The 23,497-nt window shown below is 42.9% G+C and overlaps 1 protein-coding gene across 1 annotated transcript; it reads left to right on the forward strand.

The window, feature by feature from the left end:
* The first annotated feature begins 444 nt into the window (after nt 1-444).
* On the forward strand, nt 445-1,553 carry OR1G1 (olfactory receptor family 1 subfamily G member 1). Its single transcript, XM_012522088.3, is given in 2 exon segments — nt 445-517; nt 520-1,553. Coding segments are annotated over 2 exon segments (1,107 nt in total).
* The last annotated feature ends 21,944 nt before the right edge of the window (nt 1,554-23,497 follow it).

The following is a 23,497-nucleotide window of genomic DNA, read 5'->3' on the forward strand; positions in this document are numbered from 1 at the left end:
GCAATTATTAGAAGAAGAGAAGGAAGAAAAAGAGGTCAATTATGATGCTCAGATTTCTGGCAAGTGTAGATGGCAGTGATATTATTTAAGTGTTAAATATGCTTTTTACCAATTCCAAAATCCCTTTTCCAGGAGGCTTGGTTTTTTGAGATATTGGAAAACTATGCTAAAAACTTATTTGGCCTGTAAAACCTTAGATTTTATTAATAGTGTGATTTCCATATGACCCCCACAAGAGTCAAGCCAGCAAATACCTCCAACCTAACCCCAAAACACAGGTACTAGATTAAAATTTACTGTGTTAAGTGAAAACCCTTGTCTCTCATCACAAACAAATCTTTGGTTTCTCATGGTACCAAGCACAGGCCTTTGCAAATATTCAGTTAAACCATATGAAATTGCCATTTTTGTAGGTCCAACAAAGACAAATATTGGAAATTTCATATGATTCAACCTAACACTAGATCTCCAATGGGACAATGCATGGTTTTCAGAGTTCACAATCCCAGGCTCAGCAACTTACTCAATTAACCCAACTTACTTCTTACAGACAAATGGGATGGGAAAACCTATCCAGCCCCTCAGAGTTTTTCCTCCTGGGGTTCTCGGAGCAGCCAGACCAGCAGCAGGTCCTCTTTGGGCTGTTCCTGTCCATGTACCTGGTCACAGTGGCAGGCAACCTGCTCATCATTCTGGTCATCATCTCTGATGCTCAACTCCACACTCCCATGTACTTCTTCCTGGCCAACCTCTCTTTTGCTGATGCCTGCTTTGTGTCCACCACCGTCCCCAAGATGCTGGCAAACACTTGGTTCCAGAATCAGGTCATCTCGTATGCAGGGTGTCTATCACAACTGTATTTTTTCATGTTGTTTGTGATGCTGGAGGCGTTCCTCTTGGCTGCCATGGCCTATGACCGCTACATGGCCATATGCCACCCACTCCACTACGTCACGGCCATGCACCCAGGGCTCTGCGTCCTCCTTGTGTCCGCCTCCTGGGCCGTGAACGCCCTCCACTCTCTCCTACACACACTGCTGATGAACAGCCTGTCTTTCTGTGCAGACCATGGGATCCCACACTTCCTCTGTGACATCAACCCCCTCCTGAGTCTGTCCTGCTCAGACCCCTTCATCAATGAGCTGGCCATCTTCACCGTCGGGGGGTTCGCAGGCCTGGTGTGTGTGCTCAGCCTGATTATCTCTTACGCATACATTTTCTCCACCATCCTGAAGATCCCCTCAGCTCAGGGAAAGCGGAAAGCCTTTTCCACCTGTAGCTCTCACCTCTCTGTAGTCTCTCTCTTCTTTGGGACTTCCTTTTGTGTTTATTTCAGTCCCCCCTCGGGTCGCTCAGCACAGAAGGGCACCATTGCATCAGTGATGTACACAGTGGTAACCCCCATGCTGAACCCCTTTATCTATAGCTTGAGGAACCGAGACATCAAGTCGTCCCTGAAAAAGTTAATTTGGGTTAGGAAAATACATTCCCTTAATAGTAGTGACTTCACACCCAATGTAAAGTCTCTCTGCCTTCACCACCCTAAGCAATGAAGAGGGGAAGAGGGAGAGAAATAGGAGAACTCACTTCCAGTCCCTGTGATCTATGCCTAAAATATTTCATGTCTAAGCTACAGAACTCAATCGGAACAAACCTATCATCAGGTCAATGTCATTAGTGTAAATTCTTACCATCATAATTTCTAAAATCATAGCCATCCAGATTTATAAGATGATAAAGGATATGCTAGAATACTTATGAAACATGGGATAGCTCATGGCCAAAATAAGGGCCTGGACTGTGACCAAGAGTAAATTCTAGGGGAAGACAACCCTCCCCCACCATAACTCTGACCTTGATGACCTGTATTCCTACCAGCAGTGTTTCTGCCCCCATGAAACCCCCATGCCGAATGCCTAAGGACCAGTGCTGGGAAGATGAGGTAAACACAGGATCTTTAGGTAGGCTCACAGCAGAGTTTTACCAGGCATCCAAGGCCCAAAGTCCTCCCACCATCTTAAATTTCACATGAAAATTTTTCTTTTGCTCCTTGAATCAACTGTTTCCAAGTCTTTTTCGTCTTTGTAGCCCCAGTGTTTACCACCTGGCACAATACCAGGCACCAATTAATGTGTGTTACAATCATAAAGTTAGGGCCAGGAAAGAAGGGTTTTTATGGACACTTCCTAATCTCTTATCTAAATGATTGAAATCCCCTCCTAATAGGTTTTGGGTTCCAACTCGTTATCCCCATTCCATCCATCCTGCACTTCACAATCTTATCATTTTTTCCTAGACTTTGTTGATGTCGCCATCACCGCACCCCATCAGGACTCTCCAGTAGCTTTATACTGCCTGTAGAGTGAAGTTCAAACTGTTTATTCAAGTATTAAGACCCACAATAGCTAATTCATACCTTGTATGGTCCACATTTAGCTCACACTATCCTGTGTTCCTCCAAGATCAACTCAGGGTCAATATATTCATGATATATTGATTATTATTAATGAATACAAAGAAGGACTTGGAAAGCTTTGTCAGTAAAAATTGTGGCAAAAACCTATACAAGGTACAGTCATAACCAGTAATTTTCTATAAGAAAATAAAATGCTACTACTGCATGCTGTTTTTCATTCTTGCTGTCTTTGCTTCCTTTTAGGTATCTGGTTATATGCTACAGTGACATAAGCTGTGATTAGGGCAGATAATACCTTCTCCAGTGGTGGTCAATTGTTGATAGCCAGTTCATCCACTCCCTATTTACCTTATAGTAAGCCCACACACTATCTTCTGACAATAAAAGGTAGCATAGCAAAGTGGTGGCAGCATGGGCTCTAGAGTTAGCCTGAAACAGTCAAATCTTGGATTTGCCATTTGTAAGCTGTGTGACATTGCAAAACTACTTAATCTTTCAAAGCAAGTATAACCTACCTCATTGTGCTCTTGTGAAGTTTAAATATGATTGTGTGTGTAAAGCATTGATTGTTATTAAATAAGATGTGCATGTAATCATGTAAACAGTTAGTTCCTAATATATAGCAGGTTTTCAATAAAAGCTGGCTTTTGTGGAGGTAAACCTTGTTAAAATGAAAGAGGAGCAGGAGAGGCTAATGTGAATTCAGTCCCAAGAACTTCTGGTAAGGAATTGCTTATGGCTTACACTGTGAAACCAGAAGGGACTCTATGCTTTAATATAATCACTCCTTTGGAGAACATTGTAGAGTTTAATTTGGGATCATCTTACTTATTACTACTGAGATTCACATGCAGAGAAAATTTCAGTCTACCTTTGAAATCGCATTTACTACATACTTAACTTATGATAAAAATTTATCTAATTTAAAGGTTTACACCATTCTAAATTCTCTCCTAATTTTTTGATTGATGTTAATATTTCATTGTTTAGATTAATGTACACCAATATGTTTATTTCTACTTTTAAACTTGTTATTTTTTACTCTTTCATATGTATAAATATTTTGCCCTTTCCCTTTTCCCTTCCCCTCCCCCTACCCTCTCCCCACCCTGTCTTTGCTGTCTGTGTCCATTCACAATGTGATCTTCTGTATCTATTTCTCTTTTTGTCTTCTCTTCTCTTTTTTTTCTCCTCTAGGATTCACTGGGATTCAATCCTGGGGACCTCTGAAGTGGAGAGAGGTTCCCTGTCACCTGTACCACCTCAGTTCCTGATCTCTGCTGTGCTTCACCTTGACTCTTCATCTCTCTTTTGTTGTGTCATCATCTTGCTGCATGACTCACTTGCGTGGGCACTGGCTCACCACTCGGACACTCTCTCAGGCACTTGGCTTGCCACATGGGCACTCGATTCACCACGCAGTCACTTGATCAGGCACTCAGCCCACCATGTGGGCACTGGCTCACCATGAAGGTACACTTTCTCTTTTTCTTTTTTTCTTTTTTTTTCACCAGGAGACCCCAGGGATGGAACCCAGGTCCTCCCATATGATAGGTGGACGCCCTATCACTTGAGCTACATCCACTTCCCTCATATGTATATTTAATATGTGACTTTCCATGTAACAGCACAGTTTACATGTTTACCATAATTGTAGTTTTTGAGGGGTGTCAATATTACTTCATACCATAGTTTGCTCAAAAATTCCTCTTCTGGGGAAATGGTATGGCTCAAGCAATTGGGCTCCTGTCTACCATATGAGAGATCCAGGGTTTAACACCCAGGGCCTCCTGGCCGTGTGGCAAGCTGGCCCACACAGAGTGCTGCCCCACACAAAGACTGCCACCCTGCATTGAAATGCTCCCCGCACAAGAGTGTCACCCTGTGCAGGAGTGACCCCACACTACAAAAGAGTGCCCCACACACACTGGAGAGGCCCCCCCTCATGCAAGGAGTGCCGCACCACACAGATGTGCCGCCCACACAGAGACCTGATGCAGCAAGATGATGCAACAAAAAGAGACAAAGAGAAGATACGATAAGAGACACAACAAACTAGAGAGCTGAGGTAGTGCAACAAAATGATCGCCTCTCTCCCACTCTAGAAGGTCCCAGGATCGGTTCCTGGAGCCGCCTAATGAGAATACAAGCAAACACAGAAGAACACTGCAAATAGACACAGCGAGCAGACAAGGGAGGGAGGGAGGAGAAATAAATAAATAAATAAATAAATAAATAAATAAATCTTTTTTTAAAATTCCCCTTCTGTTCCATTTGTAGATTAATTCAAAATTTTTACATTAAAAATATCATTTCCATGGCATTGTTTTTTCATGTGATTTTTTTCTCCTAGGCTACATTCTTTTTTTTAAAGATTTATTTTATTTATTTCTCTCCCCTTCCCCCACCCCCATTGTTGGGTATTTTTCTGTGTCCCCTTGTATTCTCAACAGCACCAGGAATCTGTGTCTCTTTTTGTTGCATCATCTTGCTGCGTCAGCTCTCCATGTGTGCTGCACCATTCCTAGGCAGGCTGCGTTTTTCTAGCGCTGGGCAGCTCAATGCAGGGAGCACTCCTTGCACATGAGGCTCCTCTACGTGGGGGACACCCCTGCGTGACACAGTACTCCTTGCGCATGGCAACACCGCACGTGAGCCAGTTCACCACACAAGCCAGGAGGCCCTAGGTTTGAACCCTGGACCTCCCATATGGTAGGCGGGCACTCTATCAGTTGAGCCACCTCTGCTTCCCTAGGCTATATTCTTAAAAATTAACATATCCACCTAGCATTATGGATAGTTTAAAGCTCCTATTATACACTGCGAAGCTGTTATCAAAGTGTAGCTGTTTCCCTGTAGCCTCACCAATACTGACTTTCACTGTTTAAATTCTTTTTAACTGGCTTAAAAAATATATAAAAACATAATTTAATCATTGATAAAGATGATAATTTTTCAATAAGTATTGAAACTGAAAATTATCCCAATCATCCAGGGTTCCAAAAATTTCAATGTTACTACCCTCCAATCTGACCATTTAAAAATAGAGAAATTTGAAGGTGGAGTACTCGGTGCCTTCATCACATACTTGAAGATGCATTCTGGAAATAAATAAATAATTTTATCACTTAAGTTGTTTCCTTCAGTAGAAATATGCCCTTGGGAAACGGACTTGGCCCAGTGGTTAGGGCGTCCATCTACCACATGGGAGGTCCACGGTTCAAACCCCGGGCCTCCTTGACCCGTGTGGAGCTGGCCCATGCGCAGTGCTGATGCACGCAAGGAGTGCCTTGCCACGCAGGGGTGTCCCCCACGTAGGGGAGCCCTACGCGCAAGGAGTGTGCCCCGTAAGGAGAGCCACCCAGTGCAAAAGAAAGTGCAGCCTGCCCAGGAATGGCACCATCCACACGGAGAGCTGACACAACAGGATGACGCAACAAAAAGAGATGCAGATTCCCGTGCCGCTGACAACAGAAGTGGACAAAGAAGAAGACGCAGCAAATAGACACAGAGAACAGACAACTGGGGCGGTGGGGGGAGGGGGAGGGGAAATAAATAAATAAATAATCTTTTTTAAAAAAAGGAACATGCCCTTTATAACCACTATAATTTAACACTGTATTGAACATATAAGCCAGACAACTGGGGGAGAAAAAGAAATTAAATATTAAAAATGTCTAGTCATGAGGGAGTAAAAAGGTCTGGACTTACCCTACCAATATAAAGAAATAGAAACTGGATACAATATATAAAACAACTGTTTTCAAATATTGGGCACTAGACAGCAAGGCTTGTGCTACCAGGAAGAAGGGAAACCAATGAGGTGAGCTTTACCACTGCACAGATTTTCTACCTAGAAGCAAGTTCCAGACTGTGCTACAAGGAGGGGAAGCCCAAACAGAGCCCAGCAATTTATTTGAGTTGGAGAGACAGATATCAATGTTTGGGAAGTCTGAGATAGCTAAAATTTGCAGGTGGGAGGTATATAGAGGAGGGAATAACAGGAAAAGAGTGGCATTTATCTGCATAGGGATCTCCTTGAGTTTTTTGGTCAAATAACAATCTGTGCATTTACAGAATGAAAGCTTATGAGAAAAGAACAAATTCTAAAAGAAAGAAAATGCTGGAGGGACCTTGGGACAAATAGTTCTCTGCATTCATACTGGATTGGGAATTGTTTGAGCTGCCCCCAGCCAAAGTGGAGAGATTTGAATAAACAGGTCATTCAGTACAGACCTCAATCGGGCCAGGGGCCAGCAACTATAGATATTGCTAAATTGGCCCTAAAATGAAGGTTATTTTAGACAAGACCTAAAAGAGTTTTAAAAACAGGTTCAAACGAGCAAACTAATTCACTTACAACTTAACTGTCAGCAATGAAAGCCCAATATTCCTTAAAGGAATACAAGAAAATCCAGTACTCACAATGTCTGGCACACAATAAAATATTATTAGACACACAAAGAAGCAGAAATATGTAACCCATAATTAGAAGAAAAATTAGTTAATAGGAACAGACCCAGAAATGATATAGATGGGGGAACTACCAGAGAACAGTGTTAAAACACCTCTTATAAATATGCTCCATAAGAAGAAGACTGTAAAGCAAAACAAGAACATGAGTAGAGAAATGGAAGATAGGAAAAAGAACAATATGGAAGTTTGCAAGATAAAAAAAAATTTTCCTGAGAAGCAGATTTGGCTCAACTGGTAAAGCATCTGCCTACCATATGGAGGGTCCAGGATTCAAATCCAGGGTCTCCTGACCTGTGTGGTGAGCTAGCCCATGGGCAGTGCTGACGCGTGCAAGGAGTGCCATGCCACACAGAGGTGTCCTCCACTAGGGGAACCCCATGCAGGAGTGCACCCTGCAAGGAGACCCGCCCTGCGTGATAAAAGCTCAGCCTGCTCAGGAGTGGCACTGCACACACAAAGAGCTGATGCATCAAGATGATGTAACAAAAAAGAGACACAGATTCCCAGTGCTGCCAAGAATGCAAGTGGACACAGAGGAACACACAGCTAATGGATCAAGAGAGCAGATAATGGGAGAGGAGGGAAAGGCGAGAGAAATAAATAAAATAAATCTTAAAAAAAAAATTTCCTTGATGGGATTAACACACTTGACACAGCAGAAAAAAGTGATCAATGAACTTGAATACATAACAATAAAATCTGTCACAAATGAAGGACGAAAAGGAAAAATCCAGAAGGATATGGACAAACCCTCAGTAACTTGTGAGTTAATATCAAGCAGAATAATAAATATGCAAATGGAGTCTCTGAAGGACAAGTGGAGGGGGCTTATTAAAATATTTTTTAAATGGCCCAAATTTTTATGAAAACTATAAACCCACAGACAGTAGAAGCTCAAAGAACCTCAAGCAATCTAAACATCCAAGTAAAAGAATGGTACAAAAGCATAAATTTCAAGTTGCTGAACATGTATAATAAACTCTTTAAAAAGTAGCCAAAGAGGGAAGTGGATGTGGCTCAAGCAATCGGGCTTCCATCTACCATATGGGAGGTCCAGGGTTCGAGCCCCAGGGCCTCCTGGTGAAGGCAAGCCGGCCAACATGGCAAGCTGGCCCAAGTGGAAAGCTGGCCCGAGGGGAGGGCTGGCCCACACAGAGTGCCAGCACAGCAAGATGACACAACAAAAAGAGACATAGAGGAGAGACAATAAGAGATGCAGCAGACCAGGAAATTGAAGTGGCACAAGAGATTGCATCCCTCTCTCCCACTCCAGAAGGTCCTGGGATCAGTTCCTGGTGCTGCCTAAAGAGAAGACAAACAGACACAGAAGAACGCACAGCAAATAGACATAGAGAGCAGACAGCGAGCGCAAAAACAACAAAGGGGGGATAAATAAATAAAATCTTTTAAAAAAATGTTTAAGTAGCCAGTGAAAAAAAGAACTATTATATGCAGATGAGCAAAGACAAAAATGAGAGCAGACTTCTTATGAGAACTATACAAACCAGAAACAAATGGGTCACCTGTAATTGCTGAAAGAAAACTGTTATTGTGAAAGTCTATATCAAGCAAACATCCTCCATAGCCATCCATCTTTCCTGCCCAGCAAAGCTACAGTTGTTGGGTACACACAAAGATCTCTTTTCTCTACTTCTGTACTCAGGCTGATAAGGATCATTAGAGAAAATCCCACAGTTAGAGATCAATAGATGCCATACAAATTAATCATCTTCCACCACACCAAGGCTCCCCAGAAATGCTCAAGAATCCTTTTACTCATCCCGTGGACAGTTCTCCTTTCCATTTTCAACTTCAAACTTTGCACGCTTTCATTATCAACTCAGGACACCCTGTATCTCCCCAAACTCAGATGACTGCATCCTCTCATGCTTCACAAGTTGTCCAATTTTTTTTACAATTATACATTTGGACATGGTTGTTTTTCTTTAGTTAATTTTGGCCACTTGGGTTTTTTATATGATTAAACATTGGCAAAGTAACAAAGAACCTGAAATTTAATTGCTTTGTATGTGTTGGTGTTCTGTTGATGGGACAGTAATGTTAGGAAAATTAATATAAACACACACATAATTCAAAAATTATCCATATTTACTACATAAATTTTTTTCTAGTTTTCATTTTTATTTCAGCAAAACTACTAATTATGTTGCTATGTCTAGATTTTATATAATTATGTTTATATAATTTAAATGTTCTATTGATAACAGTGATCTAAATGCTTAAAAAATTAAAATGCTATTATATCCAAATAGGCAATTTCATTAAAATGTAAACTAAAGTAAACAGAAAATTGTAAGAACTTACAATTATTTCTCTTATTTTCGAGAGTTTTTTCTAAAATGTTGAAATTAGGTTTTAAAAGAAAATACAAACTCTAAATATCAAACATTTATTGAAATTATTTAAGTAAAGCTGACATTTAATTTCTCAAAGTTTTAATTCAATCTTATTAAATACTTTTACAAAAATAAAACTAATTTCAATTTTAGCATTCAAGGTTCATCTAGTTGTCAATGTAAATAACCAGAATCATCTTCTATATGTGTGACATTGCTCTGCATATTTAAAAATATTAAAGTAAAGCAAACTATTTAATATTTCAAGATGTTTCTCAGTGGCCATGTACAACCTGTAAGGATATTGAACTGAGAAAAACAAGGATGCTCAGCACTTTGAGAAACAACCCTTCATTTTTGCAAGAATCTGTAGTATACTTGCTATCTGAATGGGACAGGGGTTGGCAAGTTACTTAGTTTGTCTTGACTCATCAAAAAGCATCCATGGGTCAATTCTTCTTCACTCTTTGAAACAGCGTTCATCACCAACATCACCAAAAGAACAACCTACAAATCTTCAGAGCATTTAGATGTAGTTGGGGAAGCAGATTTGGCTCAATGGATAGAGCATCTACCTACCACATGGGAGGTCCAAGGTTCAAACCCAGGGACTCCTGACCCATGTGGTGAAGCTGGCCCATGGGCAGTGCTGATGCACAGAAGGAGTGCTGTGCCATACAGGTGTGTCCCTAGTGACAAACAAAGAGTGCACCCCTGTAAGGAGAGCTGCTCCACGCAAAAAAAGTACAGCCTGCCCAGGAGTGGCACCACACACACAGAGAGCTGACACAGCAAGATGACCCAACAAAAAAAGAGACACAGATTCCCGATGCCGCTGACAAGAATACAAGTGGACACAGAAGAACACACAGAGAATGGACACAGAGAGCAGACAACTGGGGGTGGGGAAGGGGAGAGAAATAAATAAAAAAACAATAGAGGGAAGCAGACTTGGCCCAGTGGTTGGGGCGTCCGTCTACCACATGGGAGGTCCGTGGTTCAAACCCCGGGCCTCCATGACCCGTGTGGAGCTGGCTCACGTGCAGTGCTGATGCGCGCAAGGAGTGCCCTGCCACTCAGGGGTGTCCCGCGCATAGGGGAGCCCCACGCGCAAGGAGTGCGCCCCGTGGGGAGAGCCGCCCAGCGCGGAAGAAAGTGCAGCCTGCCCAGGAATGGCGCCGCCCACACTTCCCGTGCAGCTGACGACAACAGAAGAGGACAAAAGAAACAAGATGCAGCAAATAGACACAGAGAACAGACAACCGGGGGGGGGGCGGAGGGGGGGGAATTAAAATAAATAAATAAATCTTTTAAAAAAATAAAAAAAAAATAGTATAGTTGCCTTTTGTTTCAAAGACCTTGGGCAAGAGAAAAGAAGTCTTCTCATGATCCCTGAACAATGGGAATTCACGTTATGGATGATCCCATGTGGTCTGCATGTGTGCTTGTGATCTGCAGAGCTCTCGGAACGAACGTTCTCATCTTCGAGTGGTTTTGCACTGCCACCACCCTCCCCCTCAACAGCAGAGGACATTTGGAAATGTCTGGAGAAACTTATGGTTGTCACAAATGGTGAGTGCAAAGGGGTGCTATTGACATCCAGGGAGTGGGAGCCAGGGACGCTGCTAAAACTCCTACAGCGCACAGGTCCGCAATCACAGCAAAGAATCATCCAGGTCAAAATGGCAATAGACCATGATGGAGCCTGTGGCCCAGGGTAGAGGTCCTTCTTGCCCAGGTGCAAGGACAGTCCTGCCAAAGGCCGCATCCAGGCTGCATGTGGTTTATTTGCCCTGAACAGTGTTAACTTTTACTTTCCTTAGTTATCCAAATTTTGAAATTAGAAGACTGCCATAAAAATCCAGATATACAGTTTATCTAGACAGTCTGGGAGATATCATGAACCTGAGTCCACCCGGCAACAGCCCCCTGCAGCTGAGTGGTCCCTGGTCCCTGGAGACAGGCACAGACCCTCCAGCTCACCACAATCCCCAGCATTCGTCATTGTGCTTTTGTTACTGTTTTTCTCAGAGTAAAGAAGGAATTAGACATTTTATGCATTCATGTGGCTATAAAAAATAGAAAAATAAATAAAGCAACTGTGTTTTTTCAGGAAAACAAGATAAAGAATGTTTCTTTGTAGAAATGTAAATTATTCCAACCTGTCTAGTACATGTCAAAGGTATTTTTCATTAAGCAAATCTTAAGTAATCCAGAAAAAATATGAGATGAAAAACTTAGGAGAAAATAAGACAAATTTTAACATGGCTTATTTTTCAATAAGACTAAAATGAGTAATATGTTGTAAAATGCTATTTTATTAAGTGAAATAATTGAATGGGCATCAAACCTTTTAGGGATTTTGAGTATTTACAGGCGGGTCCTTGAGGTTTAGCATAAAAGGTGCTTTAAACAAAAATAAGCATTCATATTTAAGTCTACTGAAACATTAGAATATATATATAAATACTATCAGTCCTTTAACCATATTTATCTGTGATGTTGATGAAAATGTTGCTCTTTCTAAAGGAATTTTGGATACAGGTCTTGTAACAGCACATTTTCAAGAAATTACTTAAATTCCTGTTGGGGAAAAGAAATTGAGAATTTTTATGTTAACTGGTCAAAATTAGAGTGTTTGGCTACAACCTACATGCCTGCAGTAGTGGTAAGAATGTCAAACTTGCTTTTTACAAAACTTTCTAAGTGGCAATATTTTGCGTGGACACTGGATATAAATTCATTTACTGCAATATTTTTTAAATGCCTAAAAACCAAGCATAAAACCCATCATAGGTAGTGATTAATTTCCAAATGTGTTCCCAAGACTTGAACAAGCAGTCCAATGTTGTGCTGGATAATTTGGAATCACAAGATGGTGACCTGATGTTACAAAGAAGTCAAGAGTGGGGCCTAAAAGGCTTTGGAAATGTTGAAAGGAGGCAAGTTATGTCAGTCAATTGAAAAAATTCATGATCTGCAAAAGCCACTGATTCAGAGTAATATTCCATTATCAACATCATTATACTTATTGGATCAAATAATGGTAATATCCGAATAGTTATCATTTTAGAAAGAATTTTTCTTCTTGCAAAAGAAGGTCCCCCTTCATGTCTCTGTTCCTCAGGCTGTAGATGAAGGAGATCAACATGCGGGTCACCACCGTGTACATCAGAGCCACGATGGTCTCCTTGGTAGTAGAATTATTCACTGATGGGCAGAAGCAGAGACTGCAAACTGTCCCATAGAACAGCAGCACCATGGAAAGGTGGAGGAGGCAATTCACACATAGGACACGATGACAAGAATGAGGCCTCCCATGGAAAATGTCACCAACCCATTGACTGTCGTGTCACAGCAGGCCAGCTTCAACAGCATAGAGGTGATGCAGAAAAGTGTGGGATTGCATTGTCAGAACAGAAGGACAGACTGGGCAGGAGTGGGGTGTACAACAGAGCATGGCGGTGGTCAGCACCCAGGACAGTTACAGCACCAACAGAGCAGGAAGCTCATGGTGGTGGTGTAGTGTAGGGGGAAGCAGCTGGCCACATAGTGGTCATGGGCCCTGGTCTCAAAGAGGAAGCTCTCTACAGAGCTACAAAAAAAAAAAAAAAAATGTATCTTGGCCAGGCAGCCCACATAGGAGATAGATGGGACTTGGCTCTGTAGGTTCTGCAGCATATTAGGCATTGTGATGGAGGAAAAGTAAAGGCCAGAGTAGGACAAGTTGCTGAGAAATAAATAAATAAATGGGTATGTGGAAGTGGGAGTCCAGGTGAATGAGGGCAACGATGAGGAAAGACACATGGATGGCGGAAAGACACATGCCTAGGAACAGGGCTTAGAAAGTTACAGCTGTTCAATGGGCAGGCCCAGGAGGAGGAACTCTGAGATGACAGTTGGGTTCCTCTTTGTCATGTGTGGTTCTATTATTTTCATGAAGAAAATAATGCATGTATTAAATATGTCTCTGGCACATGGCCTATTGTTAAATGAAGATAAGTGAGAATTTCGGCACAGCTGGCAGGCTGGCTTTTACACCCACCACTCTAGCAACTCTGTCCCACCAAAGTCATCAACAACATCCATGTCTCTAAATCCAATAGCATATCACAAAGTATCATTTCCTCCTTTGTGAAACTCTCCTTTCTCTCAGCCATGGTGATACCTCACCTTCTTAGTTTTCTCCCTGTGTCACTTGCGATGCCCTCACACTTTCCCTAGAAAGATCCTCTTGGTCCACCATTCTTTCTTTTTTTTTTTTTAATTGTCTTTTTTTTAAGATACATAGATCACAAAAAAATGTTACATTAAAAAGTATAAAAGGTTCCCATATATCCCACACCCCACCCCATCCCTCTCCTCCCTCATCAACAACCTCTTTCATCATTGTGCAAACTTCATTGCATTTGGTGAATACGTTTTGGAGCACTGCTGAATTGCATGGATTATAGTTTACATTGTAGTTTACACTCTCCCCCAGTACATTCAGTGGGTTAAGGCAGGATATATAATGTCCAGCATCTGTCCCTGCAGTATCATTTAGGACAACTCCAAGTCCCAAAAATGCCCCCACATCACATCTCTTCTTCTCTCTCCTTGCCCTCAGCAACTACTGTGGCCACTTTCTCCACATCAATGATACAATTTCTTCCATTGTTAGTCACAATAGTTCTATAGTACAATACCAGTTAGACTACTCTAATCCATATTTTATTCTCCATCCTGTAGACCTGGGATGGTGATGTCCATTCCAACTCTAAATCAAGAGGGGGCTTGGGAAATGGACTTGGCCCAGTGGTTAGGGCGTCCGTCTACCACATGGGAGGTCCGCGGTTCAAACCCTGGGCCTCCTTGAACCATGTGCAGCTGGCCCATGCGCAGTGCTGATGCGCGCAAGGAATGCCCTGCCACTCAGGGGTGTCCCCCACATAGGGGAGTCCCACACGCAAGAAGTACGCCCAGTAAGGAGAGCTGCCCAGCGCAAAAGAAAGTGCAGCCTGCCTAAGAATGGCACCACCCACATGGAGAGCTGACACAGCAAGATGACGCAACAAAAAGAAACACGGATTCCCGTGCCGCTGACAACAACAGAAGTGGACAAAGAAGAAAGACGCAGCAAATAGACACAGAGAACAGACAACTGGGGTGGGGGGCGGGGGGAGAAATAAAGAAATAAAGAAATCTTAAAAAAAAAAAAGAGAGAGAGGGGGCTTAGAACCCACATGGCTGATGGATGTGATTCTCCTGCTTGTAGTTGTAGTCACCCTCAGTTCCCTGGTGTGGTGGTTGACCGTCTTCACCTCCCTGTTAGCTGACCTGGTGTGTCTCATAGAATTGTCCTTCTACACTCTCCCCAAACATACTAGTGAATCTGAAATGTACTTATTCAGTCCAGACCACTCCTCTGAGCCACAACCCCAATGCTCCCTGGTGACCATCTTACTTGCATGTTTCACTGGCACCCAATCTTTCTGATATCAAGTTTGTGGTCTTCCCTGCCCATATGTGCCCCACTCCCAGTGTTCTCTAGCTCAGTGACTAACAGCACCATCTACAAGTTACCCATGCCATAAACCTGAGCCTCCTCACTCCTGGCTCCTCCATCTCCGACACTCCTCTTATTCAATACTTGAATTTATCAATTCCACTTTTTGAATATCTTGCATGTGTGCCCCTTCTCTGCATTCCATAGCCACCATTCAAGTTTCCTGGAATATTGCAACAGATTTGGTTTCCCTATATCTATTCTTGCTCCCCTTCCAACCCTATCCAAAACCATTCTTTTTGTAACTCTTCTGTTCATGTCACTATTCTAATTAAAGTTTCCTCCTTCCATTAAAATAGCCCAAAATGGTCAAGAGGACCCACAAGACCCACAAGACCCTGCCTACCCCTCTTCCAACTCCAGGCATGCTGGGTTCCTCTCATTTTCTGAAAGGCATCCTGCTCTCACCCACCATGGCATATCGTGCTTCCATGCCTGAGACATACTGCCTCCACTCAGCTGCATCTCTTCTCCTGGCAACATATCCTCCAGGTAATTAAATGTGGGATTATTTTCTCTTTGCTAGACTTTAAAGATAGAGAAAAGATATACTTTGCTCTGCTGAACTCCAACATATAGAACAATGTGTGATGCACACACAGAAAAATATTTATGCTGCCTAAGGAGCCACTGAATTGTTTTGACAGAAATAAAAAATGTTGGTGGTTAAAACATCTATTGTCCCTGAGTCTTTCTGGATCAAGAGCTCCCTTACCTAAATTCTTTGTTTTTATTTCTAGATTCTGCATTATAGATTGCCAGATCTTCCCACCCAAGGCCAAAATACTACCCCATCTCAAACTATTCTGCTATAAGGGTTAACACCAATCTACCCAGACAACAATGCTATCACTTTGTTCCTTGAGAGTCAGTCCACACGATATCAAAGATATTGATGTGGGAAGAAATGAGATTAATATGGAAGTTCAGAGATTATGAGAAAAGCAAAATAAATGAGGATAATTTCCAATCTCTTGAACCTAGTTTCAGGTGTTCTCCAGCTATCTCTCCCAGGATTGACAAAAAAATATTGAGGAGGAGCAATTCAGGATGAGGAAAACTCCTAACCCTAAAGAGGCAGAATGGAGTCCTGACTGCAGGATAGTCACAGACCATGAGTTTTAATCCAGCGAGATTATCATGTCTTCACACATGGACAGCAGAAAGATGCTATGTTTTAGTGAGGACAAGGATCTAGATTTGATTTCTCAGAAATTTCCCTCATGGGAAACAAATGGGATCCAGCCCTGTGTAAAATGTCTAAATAAGGAGCCCAAACCAATCAGCTATCACTTACAAATGCTGCCATTGATGAGGCATAGGAGCTTTACCTACTTCCTTCGTCTGCATCTCATTCTCTTAAACCTCACAATGTCAATAATGTCACAGCTCTGCTGTCCTCACAGAGTTACTGTAAAGTTGAGATCTCTTTTGAGAATTTCTTGCGAAATATAGAGGACTCTGTTACGCAGTACTTATGAATATACTATTTTAAATAAAGATATTGTATCTGATAGACACTAATCAAGATGTTTCTAGAACTTGGGGCAGTTATTTGGGCTTTACATTGCCTTGAAGAATAATCCCACGGAAGCACATAGAGAACCTTAGTAAACTGGACTCTAAGGCTGGAAGGACCCTCCAGGACACATCCTCTAGCCCAACGTACGCAGTGTGCCTGAGGGCAATCCAGAGCCCTGACCCAAGGTCATGCTCCCCTTTACTCACTACAGGCACGTGGAGATACAGCCCCTATCATCATCACGGAGTCTACACCATCCCTTTTCACATCTCCTGTTCTGTTTCCTTGGGCCTGAGGAACATTGGCTCCCTGTAAAACCCAGGTCCCAGAGAAACTCATTAATAAGAACAAAAACATTACATAGAGTCTCTCTGGGACAAATCCTCTAGGAGGTCTGGGGCAGCAACTTCCTAATTACTAGCCATCCTTGGGGTAGGGGAAAAGCCATCTGAGAAAGCAATCTCATCCCAAGCCCCACCAGAGATGCTTCTCTAGCTACCACGACCCATAAGATCTCTCCTTTGTCTGTTGTCCTCATTATTTCAACTCCTAAAGGATCTCCTTTCTGAAGTACATAAGACTGCTAACCCAGGGTTCTGTGTTGTCCAATTATTGCTTCATAAATATGGTCCTGAGAAGAAAAAATGAAATCATTTTTATCAACTAATTCAATCATTTAGTTTCATCATTTATCCCTGTTACTTTTAGGAAAAGGCACTTTGAGTTACTGGCTCGCATCCCTCATCACCATCTACTGAAATCCAGTCCCAATCTTTAAACACAGCACCGCTTCTACCTCCTGCACAATGACTTTCCTGAGGTCCCCAGCCAGATCTGTTAACTACACCTTGGATCTCTGTGAGTTAACCAGGTGAAAAGGATAAATGGAAGGAAGATGGTATCCCAAGCAGAGTAAGCAATGTATGTATAGACTCAAGGGTTCTCTCTAGAACATGGCATACCCAAGAAATGAAAGGAAGTTCAACGTAGCAGAAGCATATTGGAGAGAATATTGAAGAGGAAAGAACGTGAGGGATGGTTCTGGAGAGCCAGGAAGGAGCCTGAGCAGGCAAGGAGTGCCAGCTTCCTCCCAAGGGCAAGCTCTTTTGATGGTTTTAACCAGGGCTATTAAAGGCTCAGATTTAATTTTTAGAAATTAATTTTACTCTTACTAAACTGAAGAGAGTGAACTAGTGTTAAACAATCAGGAAAGCAGAGAAATCATTTCGAAGACTTTTTCAATAACCCAAGGTAAAAGAAGATAATCTGAATAAAGATAGAGGCAACAGGGCTTCAAAGAACACACATTAGAGAAAATTGGACACCTATAAGTATGCTTGGTTAATCACATCTTACCATAAAATAAATTCATAAAACAAAACAAAATCCTATAATTCATTGCTGAGATATACAAAAGAAAGCTATCAAGAGATAATAATTGCCAAAGGACAGCTTCATAGGTGATTAGTGTGATCTACAGCCTACTCAAATCTCTCTTAACCACCGAATGGTTTAACTAAACTAAGATTTGACACCACACTCTTTCAAATGAAAAGATGCAGACCTCTGCTTTCACATAGGATATAGTGGGTTGCAGCAGGCAAATGTTCCTACTGGAACAATTAAGAAAAAGTTTAAAATTCCTATTTGAAAAGCATCATAGAGCTGCAGAAGCAATAAGGACTATATAAACTAAAGTTACTTGAGAAAAGAACTGTTCAGAGATGAGGGGTCTACCACTGGTTATTTTTCTTTTGGGGGCTATTTGCTGAATCTGGCTACAAAGTGAGGCAGAGCTTTTCTGCCTGAGAAACAGAAAGCATCAAAGCTTGTAGTAGTATCACGTTAAGTAAATATGATATGAATAGGGTGGAAGAGTATCGCTGTGGAAGGAAAAAGGTTTTGTGGTGGATGTATGGGAGTGCTGTATATTATATATATGCATTGCTGTGGTCTAGGACTCCTGTGAAGAGAAGCTGAATAATTAGGGGGGGAAAAAAAAAAAAAAAAAAGATAGGATGTAGAATTTTTGCAAGTCAACATTCTTTATCTAAGTTCTTTATCTAACTTTATCCAAGTTCTTTATCTAACCTTTAAATCCATCGCTATATGCCATTCCCTAGTAAGGGACCATGACATTATATTGGGCTTCAAATTTCGGGGAGTTCTGGATCACAGAGCGTTTCAACAATGGCAATGGAGGGATACTGGTATGGGATACCAATGACAGGTGATATTTGGCTGACAGGGAGCTGTACAGAACATATGTCCAGGGTGCATGGTAATGTTTGGATATACTCATAGTGGCAACAATTAAAAACCACAGCAGGGGGGGTACTGGGTTCCTGGCCAATGGTGCTCTGTCGTGGTCCCTAGCGGAGCAGCGACAGTCTCGCAGGTACAGCGGCGGGGACCGGGAGGGAGTGAGGGTTCAACAGTGAGCCCCTGATGCTAATGACTATGCTTGTGAGCTGATAAGCCTAAAATAAGAACAAGGCCTAGAGCAACATTGTGCCTGGGAATTTCCTCCTGTCAGCCTTCATGTTACTCAAATGTGGCCAGTCTCGAAGCCAAACTCAGCATGTAAATGCAATGCCTTCCCCCCAGCGCGGGACATGACACCCGGGGATGAGCCTCCCTGGCACCGAGGGACCACTATCAACTACCAACTGATGATGCAACTGGAAAATGACCTTATACGGAAGGTTCAATGTGGATCAGCAGAATATCCCTGTCTACATAAAATAACATGACTTTAAAATGCTGTTTGACCTAAAGTAAGGGGGAAATGGAAAAGAGAAATGAGTTTATATGGCTACGAGTTTCTAAAAAAGAGTCTGGAGGCTGGCAGAAGGATTGCCCTCATGCACAACTGAGCAGAGTCAGAAAGACAGATAAAGCAGATACAACCCCCAGATATCGGTTCCTTTGAGGGCTAAAGAGACCCATGGGAGATATGGTCATGGCCGATGGGGTTAACTACCAGGTCAGATGGCCCCTTTTTGGAACTGATGTTTATGTGTGATGAATCTGGACTCAGATGGGATCTTCCTTCATAAGACTTTCATGCTAAGGTGATGGAGGTGCAGTTAATGTTGGGGTTTAAGATATATTTAGGGGATTTGAATCTCTGGACTGACAATGTGATAGCCAGGTCCTGAGCCTCAACAGACTCCAGCACCTACAATATGATTTATTGGACTTATCACACTCAGCTAAGATGGAGTTGAAGAAGGACAACCACCACACCATGGAGCCTAGAGTGATTACAACTGAAAGTGGGAGGATTGCATCCAACATCCATGTGGAATCTGAGCCTCCTCTTGACATAGAGGTGCAATGGACACAACCAATCCAATGTCCACATAGAAGAGGTGGCATTGGATTGGGAAAGTGGACATGGTGGCTGATGGGTATGGGGAAAGGCAGGAAGAGATGAGAGGTGGAGGCGTCTTTGGGACATGGAGCTGCCCTGGATGGTGCTTCAGAGGCAATCACTGGACATTGTAAATCTTCACAGGGCCCACTGGATGGAATGGAGGAGAGTATGGGCCATGATGTGGACCATTGACTATGAGGTGCAGAGGTGCCCAAAGATGTACTTACCAAATCCAATAGATGTGTCATGATGATGGGAACGAGTGTTGCTGGGGGGGGGGGGGGAGAGGTGGGGTGGGGGGGTGGGGTTGAATGGGACCTCACATATATATTTTTAATGTAATATTATTACAAAATCAATTAAAAAAAAAAAAAAAGCTTGTAGTAGTCAAGTAGGGCTAGAGTGGCAAATTGGAAAATGTGAAGTGACTCAAACACACAAACGGTTTTCCTTAGGAGACATTTGCCAAAGTGTGGGGAGCTAGGATGAAGGCTTCTAAAAGGCAGAGAAAAATCTCCTGCAGTCTTTCAGGACTGTGAGCAAGGAGTCATCAGAGGCAGAGGCCTTCCTCAAACTGGTTTTCCCTCAACATATTTGTCAATTTTTGAAGATGCATGGAGCAAGAGGCTAAAGAACTAAGCTAACAACCTCTGTAGGGGCTCTCCCATTAGCTTTCAGGGCTGCCGAAACCAAGACTCATAGGTTCTCAATCAAATGCCAGGGGAGTACACCCTAGGGACAAGGGTAAACCAGGGTAAAATAGTCTTCCTAGGAAAGAAGATGTGGCTCAAGTGATAGGGCCTCCACCTATCATATGGGAAGACCCAGGTTCAATCCCTGGGACTTCCTGGTGAAACAGAAGGAGAGAAAGCGTGCCAGTGCCCACACGGTGAACCAAGTTCCTGCACAAATGCCTGTGTGGCAAGCCAAGTGCCCATGTGGTGAGCCAAGTGCCCACATGAGTGCCTGCATGGTGAGCCAGTGCCCACACAGCAAGCTGAGTGCCCATGCAGTGAGCCAAGTGCCAGTGCAGCGAGCCAAGTGCCCACATGCTGAGCTGAGAGCATGCACAGCGAGCCAAGTGCCCACACGAGTGCATGCATGGTGAGCCAAGTGCCCACATGCTGAGCTGAGAGCATGCACAGCGAGCCAAGTGCCCACACGAGTGCCTGCATGGTGAGCCAAGAGCCCAAGTGGTGAGCCAGTGCCTGTGCAAGTGAGTCACACAGCAAGATGATGATGCAACAAAGGAGATGAAGGGGAGAGTCAGGGTGAAGTGCAGCGGAGACCAGGAACTGAGGAGGCACAATTGACAGGGAACCTCTTTCCATATCGAGGTTCCTGGGATCAGATCCTGCTGAATCCTAGAGGAAAAAGACAAAAAGAGAGGACAAAAAGAAAAATAGATACAGATCACACAGCGAATGGACACAGACAGCAAAAACAGCAGGGCGGGGGAAGGGGAGGGGAAGAAAAATAAAATTAAAATTAAAAAATTAGTCTTTCTAAAACTGCAGTCCAACCCTAAACCTAAATCAATCTCTGCTTAAACTGAGGTGGTCAACCCACTCTCTATATATGCATAACAAGGAAAAGGGAAAACTATCTCTGGTAGATGAGGACATCATCTGTATCTCATATAATTCTGATATTCAAAATGCCCAAATCACGAGGGAGAGGGGAGAAATAAGGAAAAATAAGAAAAAATAAAATAATAAAATAAATAAAAAATAAAAATAAATAAAATTTAAAAAACCAAAATTCCCAAACCACCAAAAAAAAATTACTAGACATATTCAAAAGGCAAAATCATATGGCCTATAATGAAAAGTAAAAAACAAAAAGACAAACTAGTAGAAGATTTAAAGATGATCCTGATGTTAGAGATGGCAGATGAGGAATTAAAAAAAAAAACAGTGATCAAGGGAAGTGGCTGTGGCTCAAACAGTTGGACTCCCATCTACCATATGGGAGGCCCTGGGTTCACATCCCACGGCCTCCTTGTGACGGAAGGCTCGCCTGCACGCTGCAGAGAGCCACCGGCCCACACGCTGTGGAGAGCCACCGGCCCACTAGCACTGCGGAGTGCCGCCCAGCCCGCAGGCGCAGCGGAGAGCCGACTCAGCAAGGTGATGCAACAAAAAAGGGAGACAAGCAAAAAAAGAAAACAAAAACAGAAGAGCACACAGCAAATGGATACAGAAAGCAGACAGCGCAAAAAGCCACAAGGGGCGGGGGATTAAAAAAAAAACAGTGATCAAAATATGAAAGAAAATAGAGTAAAATATGGACAGAATAGATTAAAAAAAAAGAATGAAATGAACATTCTAGAAGTGAACAACAAAATAATCTGAAATTAAGAATGCAACAAATGAGCTTAGCATTTATTGGACACAGCAGGCTACAGGATTAATAGGCTAGAAGACAGATCAATATAAAATACCAAACTGAAGCAAAGATGAAAAAAATGAAAGAAATAAAAACAGATGGGGGGGCGGAGTGGACTTGGCCCAATGGATAGGGTGTCCGCCTACCACATGCGAGGTCCAAGATTCAAACCCCGGGCCTCCTTGACCCGTGTGGAGCTGGCCCATGTGCAGTGCTGATGCGTGCAAGGAGTGCCCTGCCACGCAGGGGTGTCCCCGGTGAAGGGGAGCCCCACGTGCAAGGAGTGCACCCGTAAGGAGAGCCACCCATCATGAAAGAAAGTGAAGCCCACCCAGGAGTGGTGCTGCACACACGGAGCTGACACAGCAAGATGAGCAATAAAAAGAAACACAGATTCCCATGCCGCTGACAACAACAGAAGCGGACAAAGAAGAACACGCAGCAAATGGACACAGAGAGCAGACAACTGGGGTGGGGGGGAGAAAAATAAATATGAAAAATAAATCTTTAAAAAAATAAAAATAAAAGCAGATGGGGCAGAGGACATGGCTCAAGCAGTTGAGTTCCTACCTCCCACATGGGAGGTCCCAGAATCAGTTCCCAAAGCCTCCTGAAGAAATAGATGAGTAAATAAATACATAAATAAAATAAAAACAGACAATCTCTTAAGATATGTATGAGGCACACCCAGAAAATCTAGCACATGGATCACTGGAGTCTCAGAGAGGAGAAAGAGAATGGAACAGGAGCAACATTTGATAAGATAATGACCAAGGATTTTCCAAGTCAATAAAAGACACCAAACTCCAGATTGAAGGAGCCCATGAAACCCAAGTTGTATAAATTTAAAGAAAATCAAATCTAAACCGAGTAAAACTGCTGAAAACCAACACAAAGGGAAAATCAGCTGGGGGTGGGAAGGAACACATTGCCTCCACAGGGGCACCCGCAAGAATGGCACAAGAATGGCAGCTGATTTCAGAACAGAAATGACGGAAGCCAAAAAACAATGCATTGACATCTTTAAATTGTAGAATAATGATCTACCAACCTAGAATTCTATACACAGAAAACATTCCTCAAAAGCAAATGGGAGAAGCACATTTGGCTCAATGGATAGAGCTTCGCCTACCACATGGGAGGTCCAGGGTTCAAACCCAGGGCCTCCTGACCCGTGTGATGAGCTGGCCCATGCGCAGTGCTGATGCACCCAAGGAGTGCCATGCTACGCAGGGGTGTCCCCCATGTAGGGGAGCCCCACACGCAAGGACTGTGCCCCCATAAGGAGAGCCGCCCTTCGCGAAAAAAGTGTGGCCTTCCCAGGAATGGCGCCGCACACAGGGAGAGCTGATGCAGCAAGATGACACAACAAAAAGAGACACAGATTCCCGGTGCCGCTGACAAGAATGCA

This window comes from Dasypus novemcinctus, chromosome 21 (assembly GCF_030445035.2).
Source record: "Dasypus novemcinctus isolate mDasNov1 chromosome 21, mDasNov1.1.hap2, whole genome shotgun sequence".
Lineage (NCBI taxonomy): Eukaryota > Metazoa > Chordata > Mammalia > Cingulata > Dasypodidae > Dasypus > Dasypus novemcinctus.